At 39.1% G+C, this 15165-nt stretch overlaps 1 protein-coding gene across 2 annotated transcripts in view; it reads left to right on the plus strand.

Moving 5' to 3' along the window:
- sfswap (splicing factor SWAP) overlaps window positions 1-9598 on the plus strand; it is a 62769-nt gene extending 53171 nt beyond the window's left edge. For both annotated transcript variants that reach the window (XM_042508985.2, XM_088070877.1), the window contains exons 18-19: window positions 164-236; window positions 8874-9598. In XM_042508985.2, the coding sequence (XP_042364919.1) occupies window positions 164-236; window positions 8874-8939 (139 nt within the window). In that variant the 3' untranslated portion in view covers window positions 8940-9598. The remainder of the gene's footprint in view (window positions 1-163; window positions 237-8873) is intronic.
- The last annotated feature ends 5567 nt before the right edge of the window (window positions 9599-15165 follow it).

Raw genomic sequence — 15165 nt, forward strand, 5'->3', positions numbered from 1 at the left:
TTCTCTTTCATGTATCTGTCTTTTCCTTCTCCTCTTTCTTCTACAGCTCTTAATGTCTGTCTTTGAACTTTGAACATTTCAGAAGATATGAATATTGTATAGGCTCTCCTGTTAACATGATTGGTTTTCTCCTCTCTCGTCTTTGTTTCTCTTCTTTCTACAGGGGCGGTTCTCTGGAGAAAGACAAGGCAGTGTCCTCATCCATAGTATCCTCTGTTCAGTCCAAAATAACTCAGGTATTGTTCTTTGCTTTTATGCCAAATATATCCTGCACTTTACAGCCCACCGAATACAAGTGTTGTTCTCTTTCCATCATGCAAAGAGGAAGGATGGAAAAGTGCTGCGTTGGTTGAATTCATTTTTTATTTTATTTACATATTCTGCTTTATCTGCTGTTTGTTTGCACAACAAACCCATGCATTATATTTTATTTAGCTTAACTTGTTTGAACCTTGAAGAACTCTCTGTCATATCTTAGATTTAGAAATGGTATAGCTGTCTCATCTGCATCTTGTAGATTAGCTAAACCACGACCTGAAGTCATTTTCTACTACACTAGTTTGTGTGTGTGTGTGTGTGTGTGTGTGTGTGTGTGTGTGTGTGTGTGTGTGTGTGTGTGTGTGTTTGTGTTTGTGTTTGTGAGAGTCCTTTTCATAGACTACACTTACATGCACTATTATTCCAAATGTGACAACATTCCAAATTTGATACAAGTCATGTCATGTCATTTCTGAAGTAGGCCTCATGCCAAATACAGAATTTCTGATTAAGACTTGTGGTGTGAAGGTATTATTTGGGTTTTAATGGTGTTCTTTGGGCATGTATAGAGTCAGTTCAGAATATGCAGTACATTTTATTTGGGGTTTTTACTGCAAATTGTGACACATGGCTTTACCTGTTTACAGTCAGATCTGTATATTGAATTGATCACTGAAGAAAAAGAAATAAAAAAGAAATCATTAAGTTAGAAAAGGTTGTTTTCAGACTGCAAAATAATGACACACACCAGTTGCAAAGTACTTGCTGTCAGTAAAGAGAAGAAAACAATCCAAGACTTAATTTGTTTATTTTTTATTTCAAACCGCAGCACTTTGCTGTATGTCATCCCCTCTATCTCCCACTTACACTCTGATGTTATCTTGTAAAATAAAAGGTAAAAGCCCAAAAAAATACCCTTAAAAAGAATGTATTTGAAGGAATGAAAGACGGTGATAGTGTTCACACGGAGGCAATATGGCATAAGTGGCTTCAGCTGTTCCACTTTTCCGTATTTTGAAGTGATAAACGACATGTTAGGGGCCATTAATTAGTGTGTGTGCAGCTGCATGTAAACAGGAACATCAGTTGAATATTCATTTTCATTAGTCATGCAAACATCATAGAAGGAATATTGTCTTTTTGGGAAAGAGGACAAAAGATGGAATATTTAGACATAGTGAGTTGTTGGCTGTGCATCTTTGTCTGTACTATAGTGAGTTTGGGTATTCATGTCCACCTGTTTACATTTCATCTGTTTGTGTGCATTTGGGGTGTGTATAGTTACAACATATATTCAATGTTAATACAACAAAATCTGACACATCACACCTGCAGTTGACATCCTTAGTGATTTTAAGCTTGAGTTAATCATTGCGCTTTTAACCCTTTGAAACCTGGAGTGACATTACTTTTCTTGAGATGCTCCCAGATGCCTCAACAGTATACTGATTTTGCTGCAGCACTGTAGGTGCACAAACTTGCCATGTGTCTGTGTACTTTTCAGACTTGTAGTCAGGGTTGACTTAAATATGAAACTCTGAAAAACAGCTGATCGGGATAGTGTAATTTGGTCATAAGGAAGGAAGTAAATCCTGACTTGAGACTGACTTTGAACTGTGTTAGTTGATGGTACTTCAGGCTGTAGTTTCCAGTGTTGAAAGGTGTTCCCGGTATTTTGTCTACCTCTACAGAGTAATATGGTTATCATTACTTGTATTCTGACATTTCAACACACTGGCAAAAAAATCACATATTGCAACTGTAACAGCACATCCTGGCTGAAACTGCATTTCCACCCCCTAAACTCCTTCTGGGAGCAGAGCCAAGAATTTGGAAAGATAGACTAAATATTGGTTGATGCCAGTTGAGCGGTAGGTGAATGTAGAGACCTTGGAGACCTTGCTCCTGACAAAATCTGTGTCTTCTGATGTGGGATTTCCGTCTCTACTGAGGAAGGAGGCAAAGCTAATGTGTTGTCTTCTAGCACTTGTTAATTCAGACAAAAAGGGGAAGTTGCCATGTACCGGAGCTTATGTTCAATAAGTTGTTTCTCCCTAAATTAAAATGTCTTAAGCGGTCAACCTCTCCTGTTCACAAAGGTCAAAAGTTTCAGCATTTCATAAAGTGTGTTTTGCCTCTAGACTGTGTGCAAGTTGTTTTTACTTTTCTTCAAGCAGCTCCTATCCATATTTTCATCCAACAAAAACCATCAAATGATAATGAAAATGTGAAAGGGGTCACTTGTACTGATTATCACCTGAATCTGAACGGTATTATTGAGCTTTATAGTGAGTTCCAGCTCATTGTTTATCATTCCAGCTGCAGCTTCACTGTTTTGGTTCACTCTCATAGTGTTGTTTTCTTGCTCAGCACTAACAGGGACCGAGTAGCTGCTAGAGCCAGATATTCTTCTCAGGTTGGTTAACACCAAAAACAGAGCTAAAATAGAGTGAATGTTAGCATTAAATTTGCTAGATGGCCAGAAACTTGACTCTAAATGAATGCTTATGTTGCTCTGTAACTGCTGGATGTTAACCATAGACTGTATAATGAATGTAGCTATCGAGCCGTCACCCATGGATTTGTGAGGTGCTGTTTTGACACCTTGAGTTTGGCATTTCGGCCATTGCCATATTATTTTGTTATGGGGTTGTTGTTTTTTTTTTTGTGTGTGTGTGTGTGCGTGTGTGTCTTTTTGTAGCAGGCTGCAAACATGTTTATTTCTGCTGTAAAGCTGGCCATCTTAACATGGGGATCTGTGAGGATTTACTCTATTTTGTAGCCAGCTTCAAGTGGCAATTCAAGGAATTGCAGTTTTTTTTGCACTTCCGCACTTTCAACTTATCAACTTATCAATTTAACGTTGCGTGTTTACAACTTGTTTCCACTGCCCCCAAGTGTCCCAAAATAAGTTACTTTCTGTTTAAGAGAAACACAAAATTGTTATTATCTGGATTACTATCACATTTGTCAACAGCTCAGAAGCCGCAGTCTCCCATTGAGTGTTAAAGACAGCATAGACACTTGCATCCATAAGATTACAGCAATCACACTCTGAGCTCCGCATGCTGCCACTTTCTCACAGTTGTCTCTACCAACTGTCAGAATGATAATGCTTTCTGCATTGCCACATCAGTAACGTCACTACTGCACTTGCATTTAACAGTAGCTCAATGCAACACTTGAATTATTCATTATTTCTGATGCAGTCACACTGTTGTTGAGGTGGCACAGGCTTGAAAAATGGCAGCCATCCTGTCATTTTCTACAGAGGACATTGGTTACACAAAAAATATATGGTGGTGTCACATGCGTAATGGAATGAGTGGGTTGCATGTGACACAATAAATGTAGCTGTCTGTGTTTTTTCCTCATTTGGGTGCCAGAGCACACAATAAAAGGAATACTTGTGTGAATAAATGGTACACGCACATTAGTCACCATGTAACCTCACACACGCCTCCCCAATAAATTCTGACATCCTCCCTGTTCCACTCTGTTCAAAATTACAAGGTCCAGTTTATGGCTGTTTATCATGCTGCTTTCAGAAATGCACCTTAATCACATGCATGCACACAGACCAGTTCTGGAAGAAAAATATGCTGTAGGATAGGATAGGAAGGAAAGCAGGATATTAAAACTGCAAGATTCATTTTTTTTTTAGAGAGTTTATTTTCTCACCTCAATAGGCTTTTTTATTTGTTGCAAAAAGGCTCCAAAGAGACATTAATACAAGACAATTTTCACTTCAATCACTTATCATTGGGACAAAAAGTCTTAGTCTGTTTTCTCTTTAATTTACTGTTTAATTATTATTATCATTATTGTCATTATTTATTTATTTTATTTGGTTTGCCTCTCTGCCAGCACTTAAGTGCAATATCGCGATATACTGTTTATTTATGTAATTCTGACTGCTGCGGAAACATGAAGAAACATCCCTCAAGACAAATTTCAAAATCAATTACCCTGATTTGCCTAAAGCCTTAAATCAATTCCAAGATGAAAAACCTTTCTGGAAATGTCTCATGATTTAACTTATATGTGCTTCTTTGCAATATTATCTTAGACCGCCATCTTTGATTAATACTCCTGTGATTTTATCTTTACTTTACATGCATGATGTGATGCAGTGTGTTGATTGATTGATTCTTATGCAACCTCTGTGCAACTGCATGCGTTTAAACACGGAGGGTAGAGCCCAGCGTGCAGGTGTAAATGTGATCAGTAGCCTCCGTTATATTTTGTAGCTACATTATTTAACACTGAGAATAAAAAAATGATGTGTAGGTGTAGGAGTAGTTCTACCTACGAGCAAACAAGTGTTGCAATGAATGTAGCGAGGCTGCAGTCAAGGCCAGAATCCGAGAAGCACTGGGACTCGAGCTAATGGAGGTCAATAGAGTGTGAATGGAGAAGCAACACTGACTATTTTGTAAAAACACTGGTGCAACTTCAGAATTTGGAACATTTTCTCTCCTCTGGCCATCAGCCACTGCGTGTGTATGTGTGTGGGGGAGAGAGTGACAGAGCGTGTCTCAGAGTGAGTGTCCGCTGTTTACAGATTCACCACAGACACAAAACCACGCATTTCATATCCCTTGATGCTTCAACAAAAACATTTCATTTCTTTCTCTCGCATAACAAAAACAGAACGTCTCCTTGTGTCTTCATCTCAACATACCAATATAAGCGAGCTCATGAAAACATGTTGTTCGCTGCTGTTGCAACATGCACAGATTCACAGCCACTAACTACTTATACCCCATCTGTGATGTTTTACAAACACATATTGAATAATTCAGCACATCCTCATCTGCCTAATGGTCTCCTCTTCCCTGAGGGTGCCTGGTTGCTATTCGCCTCAACCCGTCTCTCATTTTCCTCCTGTTTGTCTTTGTTCCTCTGTCTCCTGTCCTCTCTGCTTTACATTTGTTGTGCTTTGCTCTATTTGATAGATGTTTGGTGCACTCTGAGAGAAGCTTTTATAAATTGGTCTTTTTTTTTTCTTTTTTACATTGTAGTATTTATAGTTTAGATCTAAAGCAGTATACCTGTGTTTGTTTGTTTTTCTTCCTTCTTTAAAGTTAAGATAACAGAAAGGCTAAGTCCAGTCTTAAGTTGTCTTCAAGCTTGACAGCAGATAAAGAGAAAAGCTGTGGAGAACTTATCCCAGGCAGGTGTGTGAATGTGGGTGTGTAAACTGAATAGAAAACTCAACATGTTGCATAGCCCCCTTGAGATATTTCTAACAGTAGATTATAGTGTTAATGTTAAACCTTGCAGTGTGAATGTGTTTGCAATTAGAAGCAAATCTGTGAAATGCCTTCTTAGGTCTTTGATGCAAACTGTTTTAAAATTATGGTTTTATAACTCCTTCCTCCTGTCTGATTTTGTGCTCACAGTTTTTGGAGCTCCCAGACAAAAGCCCAGATCAAAGGCAAATCGGCGTTGGTTTCGGTGCTCAAGTGTTCTGTTCAAAGACCAAGTGTTCTGTTCAAAGACCTGTGCCAAAAGGCTTGCTGATGAACTGCAGATACTCCCCAAATATCTAGCATACTAAATATCTGGACCTGTTGGGAATGTGAGTGTTGGTTTCTTTTAGTATGGCGAAGGTATGACCTGCCCTACTCTGCCTAAGGGGCTGTACCTCTGCAGCATGATTAACCACCTGGAAAAAATGAGGTCAGACACTTGGTGCTACTCATGTCCACTCTGTTCCAATGTTCATGAGCATGGGGGCACGTTGTGTCAGAGGTTGGTAAGCAACCATAACCAGCACTGTACCGTATCTTCCTACCAGGAATCCTGAGTGCATAGCCGATCGTCCTCCAGAGGTTTCTTAAGTGTGTATTGGGCCTAAAATATTGTCCATTGAAGAGATGTAATCCCTGCATTAAAACGACCAACTTCTCCTCCCTGTTTATTAAAGACTGATATTTATGGAAGTAAGGAAAGATATCTGCTGGCTGTGGCTGGTTGTTCCTTGTCACATGACAGGCGGTGCGTGCTGTTGCGTTCTAAAAGTTGAATTCTGTGTATCTCAGTGCGTAGCCGTCATGCCTTGAGAATTAGGCAATTTGGAATGCATGCAGTCAGTGCTTATGTGCGTGCCTGAAGCACATCTCCATTAAAAAAAGTAAAAATGAGATGAAGAGACCCACCCGCCCCCTCCTTCAGTCTCAAACTCAGACTAAACCCTGATAAAACAGTAAAACTAGGCTTATTAGATATAAACCCTGAGATTCTGCTACTGTGTTGTCTCTTTCTCAACTAAAATGTCTTGAGAAACTCATTTTTGTGTCTTGTTCAACCATAATTGCATAATTGAGTTGGTAAACAGGAAGTGGGCAGCATTCTGTTTCCTGCATAGTGAAAACGTAGGCCGAAAAAACTCAGATAATGCTGTAAAACTAAGCAGTGTTGATCAAATATAAGCAGAGGTTCTGTTACAATGTCAACATGTAACTGTAACATGAGTTTTTTTTTTTTTGTTTCCAACCAGCCGCCATAGTGTCAAATTACAGAGTCTGCATTAATTTGCCTACCAGCAGGAGCTTTTATTGGTCCAGTGCGGCATAGTGCATTCTGGTAGTTGTAGATTCTTCCCTGTGAGCAAAAGAAAGTTCCATAGTCCTTTTTCTCTGTTTTTTCTGGTCATGTAGCATCAATTCCAAAACTATGCTTACAAGTGAAATACTTCTTTAAGTATTCCACTGCTGATTTACTGTGTTGCATTAACAGATCAGGAGAACGTTGTTTGTCTTGTCGGGTTTAGCAGGCGGTGATGGATATGTATTCTTAAACAGTTTTCAAATGTAAGCTTGTATTTATGTTTTATAAAATGTTGGATCAATATTTATGTTAACATCCTATGCATTGTTTATTGGAATATTTAGTTGTAAGTGGGTTTCGTGCTTTTTCAGTATTATGTAACCATAGCAGGCTTTTCCATGGGTGACAGCTGTAACGTGTGATGATCTATTAATATAATACAGTTTCTGCTGCACTTTCATTTGCCAAAACAAGAATTCAGCTGTAGTTTGAACAACTTTCCACTCAGTTATTAATAATTTGGGGCATTGTCTGTTTGTCACATTCGTGAACACTTCTTGTGTGTGTATGGGTGTATGTGTTATATTTGGATACACCAGGGTTTGGGGAGAAACAGCCTTTTGAGTGATTTGATATGACAGCTCCTTCCCTCTGTGATTACAGCTGTTAATTTGTCTCATCTGTCAGGAGAGCTCAAGGGTGGATATTTGTCCATGCGTGTATGAATCACTCTTGGGATGCAAATTAACACCTCCTATTCAGCAATGCAAGCATTTGCCCCTTAGTCAGCAGAATTAGCATTTCTACCTGAAGAGGGGTGGCATGGAATTTGATATTTTTGCAGCTCCATACTTGCTTCAATCTACTTTATAATTCTCTCTTTAGCCCTGTTCTCTTGCAGGCAGCTCTGGCTTTCTGAGAATTGTTTTTACTATCATCGTCTTTTCTTGTTTACATAATACATTTACTTTTGGCCACTGAGCAGGTCAGCTGCTGAAATCAGGGATTATGTGACTGTAGATGGAATGGTTTAGGGAGGAGGTAATATGCTTACAGAACATTATATTGTAGTTTAAATGTGTCATGTGTTTAAAGGAATTACTAATGGCTCAAGGGCAGAAAGCATACTCCAAAACAAGCCTGAAAATACAACAGTATTTCAACCTCACACGAGGGGATTGCTCATGGTGGTGAAACAAAACTGAGCTAAACGCATCTGAAGACTGCAGACTGAGAAGTTGATTCCCAGTAAAAACAGCACTACAAGAAGAGGTGTCATACATTTTCATTACAATACAATACAATATTATATTGGTTCTTAGGACAACAATACGATACTGCAAAGTCTGTCATGATTCAATATTGTTTCAATTCAGTTCAGGGGGCTGCGACTGATATGAGAAGATATCAGTAAACATATCATCGTTAGCACTTTTTACAAAGAGATCGCACAAAAGGACTGCTACAAAGTCCTTTCTGTACACCGCCTTTGTTTTTTTTAACATAGCATAACATGCGAGTAACAGTCATTTGCTGTCAAATAACGGTTGATCTTGTACTCTGCTTGAAGGGTAAGGAGCTCCAAGACCTCATCATTTTCCCAATATGCAATATTTTATTCTTCTGGTAACTGCTATTTGCTGCTTTTTTAAATCTCACAAAGGTGGGTCATACACGTCGTCGAAACATCACACCTGTCTCGTTGGTGGCCCCGTCGGTAGTCCCTTCAGTGGTCCCGTCAGTGGTCCCGTCAGTGGTCCCATGCTGCTGGCTGATTTGGCCACATTACTACCTCCGGTGCGGGCTCAAAGTCGAGTCAACTCTCTCCACCCATTCTGCGAATGTACATTTTATCAAGATGAGCACAGCGGAATAACGTTGAACGTTAAATAACGTTAAATTGCGGTTCTTTATTGGAGGGGCGTATAACAACTCCACAGTCACAGCCACATTCTTGTTTTAGATCAAGTTTTAAGTTTATTCCCAGTTATACATCGACACCAGAAATATGTGTGAAGATGTGTGGTAAATTAAATTAATCTCTTCTTCTCTCTTTGCAGGATCTGATGGCCAAAGTGCGAGCCATGCTTGCCACCTCCAAGACTTTCCAACCTCCTAATTCCTAAAGAAGACATGGCCAATCAGTGATTGGCATTCCCTGATTTCATGGAGATTTATTTGGCCTGGATCTGTTTCATCTATGTGTTCATCCTTGATTTATTATTTCATGTTGATTTGAGCATTGGCAGATTCAGTTTGGCTACATTATGTCTTCTGCAGTATTGTTAGAGTGATGTAAAGGCACTCATTAAGCTGAAATACCTGGTTTCACACCTGACCTGAGAAAACAGCTCACCGGCTCAGAGCTCATGACAGCAGTTGACATGTTTTGGTGCAAATGTGGAAATAAATCCCTATGTTAATTTGCATCCTGTTTTAAAACACTTTTCTCCCACGTGATGAGTCATTCTTTGCAGCATTGCGTAGAGCTGCTGGAGGTCCGTATTCTCTCCTTCTATGAAGGGTCGTGTTGTTTTGATAAATTCAATTCTCTTCTCCCTCATCTACTATTCTCTGCTGTTGTTTTCCTTCTTATGTCCGCCCCCAGCTGTCTTTTCCCTTCAGCACCTCACACGTCTGCTTGAGAAGCCCTTTTAATTTTCTATTGTGTCCCTCAGTTCTAGTGCGTGGCCTTCTACTTCTGTTCCTGGTTTGTACTGTAATGGGATTTAATGCAGAACACCTTTCTAATCCAAACTGTCAATAAAGTTTCAGTTATGATTTATTTGTGAGTATTACTCCTTTTCTTTTTTACCTTTAGATTTGTGTGTGCAAATACAAAAGTTGATAGAGTAATAAAATAGCTGAAATTAGGGCAAAAGACTCAGCCACCCTCCCAGTCCTCCTCTTCTCCGTCCTTCATTTGGGATACACTGATAAGATGGAAAAAAATATGTTTGCTGGCCCAAAACCTTCACCTCCATTGACTGTACGGAGTTTAGCATCACAGGAGCATTGCTGATAAACCCGATAAACATAACTGTAGATCAGCTGATATCCTCCAGGTGTCTGCTGCCGCGGCTAAGATGGCTCTTATAACCAATTTCTGTACCTTGGCAGTTAAACCTGGATACAAAAACTGTTCATGGTCTGTTACATGCTCGTAAGGGATTAAATGTTTGGGAAAGATATCGCTGTCAGAGCCATGTAGAGGCTGAAAAATAATCCATAAAATGTAAAAATCAATGAAAAGACAGCAAAACATGGAAGATATGGTCATCTCCCTCTACTCACATATATAGTTCTGCTACAGCATTCTGAAATAATGGCATTCTGCTGTGCAAAATAATGGACATAGCCACTGTGACATCACCCTTTGGTTGTGGACTCTCATACTGAAGCCTTAAGTTTGGCGTTTTGGCGGTCGCAATCTTGGATTTTTGAAGTGGTCATATTTGGATGAAAGGGTGGAGCTAACCCTAATGCACGTGCCTATCTTGGTTGGCATGGTGCATTTACAGCTATGGCCAACTGTAAGAATGGTCTTAAAACCGTTAAAACAGAACATGCCTCTCAGTAAAACCAAATATCTTGACTTTTTAGTCTATGTTTTAGAACAACCAAACAATGAACAAGCCCTTCTTAGGTGACGAAAATGTACTTTGAACTAAAAACATGCTGAAAAAGCAAAGCGACATCTATACCTATCCCCTTTGAATCTGGGGTAAAGCCATGTTTACGTTACCCAACCAACACAGTCGCCGCAAAACTCTTTTTGTGCTAAACTTAAAACATGTTCATTTCTATTGAGATTTTCTCACTTTTTGAGCCAGCCTCAAGTGACCATTCAAGAACTGGCACTTCAACAATCGTGTCCTTGCTGTTTGGTTGAGGCCTAATAATAGGTCACGCTTAGGGTTAGCTCTTGTGTATTTTCAACCAAGTTTCTCTAGTTCTTTTGGTTGATCAAGGATAAAAAGGAGTGATTATGTTTCACACGAACATTTGTGCAGAAAGAGTTTAATTGCAAGGTACAGCAGTACATCATCAGCATAGCAATGTCTTCAAATGCATATTTGGCAAATTAAGAAAATGGTTGGCCACATCAAGTGCAACTCAAGGCGTGTGCGAAATCCTTTCAGATAAAGTGTTCTCTCCTGATTGTCATCAAATTAGATGACCATTACCAATAATGATTTACATCATGGCACCTGGACAGAAATTGTCTCTTCAGTGTCAGTGAAACTTAAAAGGTCTTTCATTCATAACAGTCTCCACTTCAGAGGATTTTCAGTGAAAGTAGTCAGAAGCCTTGGAGTGTGCTTCACATACAAACTTATGACTAAAAATAGTAAAGAAGGTGCACTGACTACTCATCCTAAAGAAAGTCAATACGCTCCTGCCCTCAACACCTTTTTACAGATGCAACATCAAAAGCATCCCAACTGCTATGCTGACCCCAAGGCTCTACAGAGAGAAGCTCAAACCTCCTCTCACTACAGCAGTAGTCACTTCTCCCCCTTTCACCATCAGGGAAACTCCACAGGAGCATTAGGACCTGCAACAACAAAGTAAAAAGCTGCTTCAAGCCTCAGGCTATGAGAATGCTGAATATTCCCTCCCTCCTGACAAACGCAAACAGCTGACACAAACACAGTCTACTTTTCTGTGGTTCTGTTTTGTTTCCACATTATTATATTCCCACACTTTATTGACTTCCTGTCAGCAGCCTACTTGGCGAGTTAGAATTTAATTATTATACTCTAATTCATACATCACTGTACTTAATTTAACAGCTTCTAAAATGTTTTCCACTAATAACAGTCCTAAGTTTGGTCCATTTTATAGTGATTAGATGGAAGTGTAAGACAACTCATCAGTACTCATGCACCAACGAAATCAAAAATCATTGTCACCACTAAAGTGCTACAAAACTACTACTTGATGAGCCTGTAATGTATGTGGTAAAGGACTTAACGCAAACACATCTGACCTTTATCAAATGAGTAATACCATCAAAAAGAGGTTTTCCAAGAACTTAGCCACCATAAATGTTGAATGTCTAATGTTCGTCCCTCAAACTGAACAAAAATATGGTTTAAAAAATGTTCAGTCTGAGTGCTGTGTTGTCAGAGTTGCTAGATGGAGTGGAAAATTGGATTAGATAGGTTGCTGTTTCATTCTCCTAAATTGGACTACTTTGTCTCCACTAGCAAGAGCAGTAGTTGGACACATCTACATGAACAAGAGAGAAATATAATTATCTGAGAGAAGTATCAATAGCAGGAGAGGTCTTACATTAGATTGCATTGCACTTTGTCTGCTGGACAAAAGAACAGAGACAGTTCAAATAGTATGTTTTTTGGGGTTTTTTTTGATCAACCACCACAGTTCTCACTCATTTCTTTACTTACTTTATAGCATACAGGTGATTTATTTAAGCAATGTCACATGAGAGGGAGTGATGTTGTATTGTATATTATCACTCTTTTTATCACTCTCGTTTTATCTTGTGTTTGTAGACTTGTGTGCGGACATGTAAGGATTTGGTAATATGTCATGTTTTTTTTTTTTTTTAAGGGCATAATATTTTCCATCAGGAGCATGATGGGAAATAATCTCAAGAGGAATCTAGCTGTAGTCTTGCAAATAATGACCCTGCAAGATCCCCAGTCTTTGCAAAGTCTTAAAGTGTGTGACTGAAACTCACACTGTCTTTAGATGTGAGAGGGTATCAAACTTAAGTCTACTTTCAAATACTTTTCAAGTCATAGTGTATGGTAGGCATTGCCTGTCTCCCAGATGCTTTCAGACTAATTTCAGGGCCTGTCACACCCATGCGCCCTGCAATCACCTCATTCTCCTCACCTGGGCTGCCCCACCCGTGTCCCCACCTGCACTTGATTTTCTCATCAGCCCTGCAGCACATATAGTAGCTCCATTCCCCCCTTCAGCTGACAGATTGCTTCTTTGTTGCCATGTTTCTTCAGTTTTCAACCCCATTAAAAAGTTAAACTGTCCCTATTTGCCTTTGCTATCTGTGTTTGGGTGCTCGTCCTGCTGCCTCACACTCACCTGCCTGACAGCTAAAATAAACCTGTGGCTTATCCAGCATCGGTAAAGCAAAGATAGCAGCATAATTACTTAAACATGCTGACTATAAAACAAGAAGAAAACTATTAAGGGACTCATTTTATTTAGTTCATTGATTTTCTTAATGCGACTGCAGTCTTGGATAACAAACCTAATAAACAAACAGCAGGTTGTGTTTATATGCAATGGCGTACACGCTGTATCATTCACACCCTTAAAAAAACGTCTTTAATAGTGAAGCCACAGAAGGAGAGGGTTTTTTAGTAGACCAGTGAAACCTACCCATAGGTTGTTTTGTTTTATTCAAAGACTGCTTTGTACCATAGTTGTTGTTTTTTTTTTCAAAGATTCCTTTGTAACAAGGCCTTAAAAGGATTTCATTTTCCACCAGCTGTCATAAACAAAACACCTGCTTCTACATCGCTGGTTATTGATGCATCTAGATTTGCAACATTTTTAAAAAGTTTTAGTGGAGAATGTGCAGCAACATTTTCCTGCTGTTTAATGTGGTTTGTCTTTGTCACGCTTAATGAAGTGTTGCTTGAGACATTGATGAGCTAAAATGTTCCACATATGATATATATATAAATAAATATATAAATAAATATATATAAATATATGTATATAAGTCATGTCGCAATTGTACAGCTTGATGGAAATAGATGGACTGATGCACTTGGTTTTTTGCTTGCTAATTTTATACTTATTGTAACAATAAACGCAACCGCAATACAGATTTACCACACATATATGCATGATGATGTGCTTGCCTTGGACTCCCCACCATCAGATGAACTGATGAAGCACCTGCATGTTGAGGTCACATGGATGAGTGGTTTCTCTACATTAAACATTTGTGACTGCTGGCCAAAGCTGCTTTAAAAATGAATCCATCTTTTGGTGTACAGTACGACTGCACAAATCTGTTGGAACCCTCCATGATAAGTTTATGAAGAGATAAATAAAATAAACCGCATTCTTGGCATTCCTTATTCCTATCAGTGAGTGTCTTGCCTTGATACCATGCGACGTATGGGTCAAAAATTCAGCAAGCAGTTCATCTGGCCGATCCAGCGTGTGTGAAAAGACACTTATTTTATTATTTTCGGCCTTTATCTGTCTGTACAGCTGCAGTGGCTTTGATAAGGCAGGCGAGTGATGCCTTATGCAGCATTTTTCAACGGGTAATTGTGCACTACCACTGAGGAATAGATAAGTATGAGTCAAACAGAGTCTAGTGAGAAAGATTTAACTGCGGGATGAGCGCATATTCCTTTATTACCAAAGCAGATTCAGTAGCCTTAGACTTCTTCTAAGCACCTATGAAGTTTGTGTAACATTCAGCTCTTTTAGTCTGTCTTCCAAATGTCAAAAAGAGATGAGGGAAAGGTTGTTGATTCAGTAGACCCGTGTTTGCCTCAGCATATCTTACCCGCGTACTCATTTCACATGTTTAGCATCACAGTTGGTGGAGTGCTGATTATTCTTTTGTAACTGCCGCTATAAATCAAGGCTAATGGCCTACAAGGTTAAAATATGCATGTAGGGTTAATTATTATATACGGGCAGAAGGCTGTAGACACTGAATATTTTAGAAATGGAGAAATATGGTAATCCTGACATCTATTCTTTTCTTTGGGAACTTCAGTGTCATTTTAGCCCTTTCAGTTAGAGTGCAGCGATGATAGGCAGAGGGAATCAAAAGTGTCAATTGTTAAGAGCACGACTTGAGGAGTCTACTTACGGAGTAGTTTGATACTTATGGAAAATACTCATTGTAGGTGGTAAGTGTCCTTAAAATCTTATGACATCTAATGACTTCTAAAACATAATGAAGTTTAGGTCAACAGTTTAACTGCAGGTATCCATAGCAATAGCATTTGCCATAGACTTTGCTAGAAGTTCAACTGAAGCAAACATAAAACATAATGGAGCATTTAGCTGCTCGCTCTAACAGCCAAATATTCCTTAAGAGTTAGTTGAAAACTAACAGAGAGCTTCCACATTCACCAGGTGGCCAGAAAAATGTCAATGTTGCGTGCTGGATGTGTCAATATGTTCATCACACCAACTTTGAGCTGATATGTCAGTGTTGTGTTTGTAACTTGTTGTGTTGCCCCCGGGTGGCCAAAAAATCAGTTACTAAAGGTTTATTTTTAGCTGCACTGCTAGGTACAGTAGATGGGCGTACTATCCTTTATATTCCAAATGCTTTTTGATAGGTGGGTATACTGTAAACAGCCCCAGAAAGAGGTGGGT

The sequence above is a fragment of the Plectropomus leopardus genome, chromosome 20, assembly GCF_026936395.1.
Source record: "Plectropomus leopardus strain MGB_pleo_1.0 chromosome 20, ASM2693639v1, whole genome shotgun sequence".
Classification (NCBI taxonomy): domain Eukaryota; kingdom Metazoa; phylum Chordata; class Actinopteri; order Perciformes; family Serranidae; genus Plectropomus; species Plectropomus leopardus.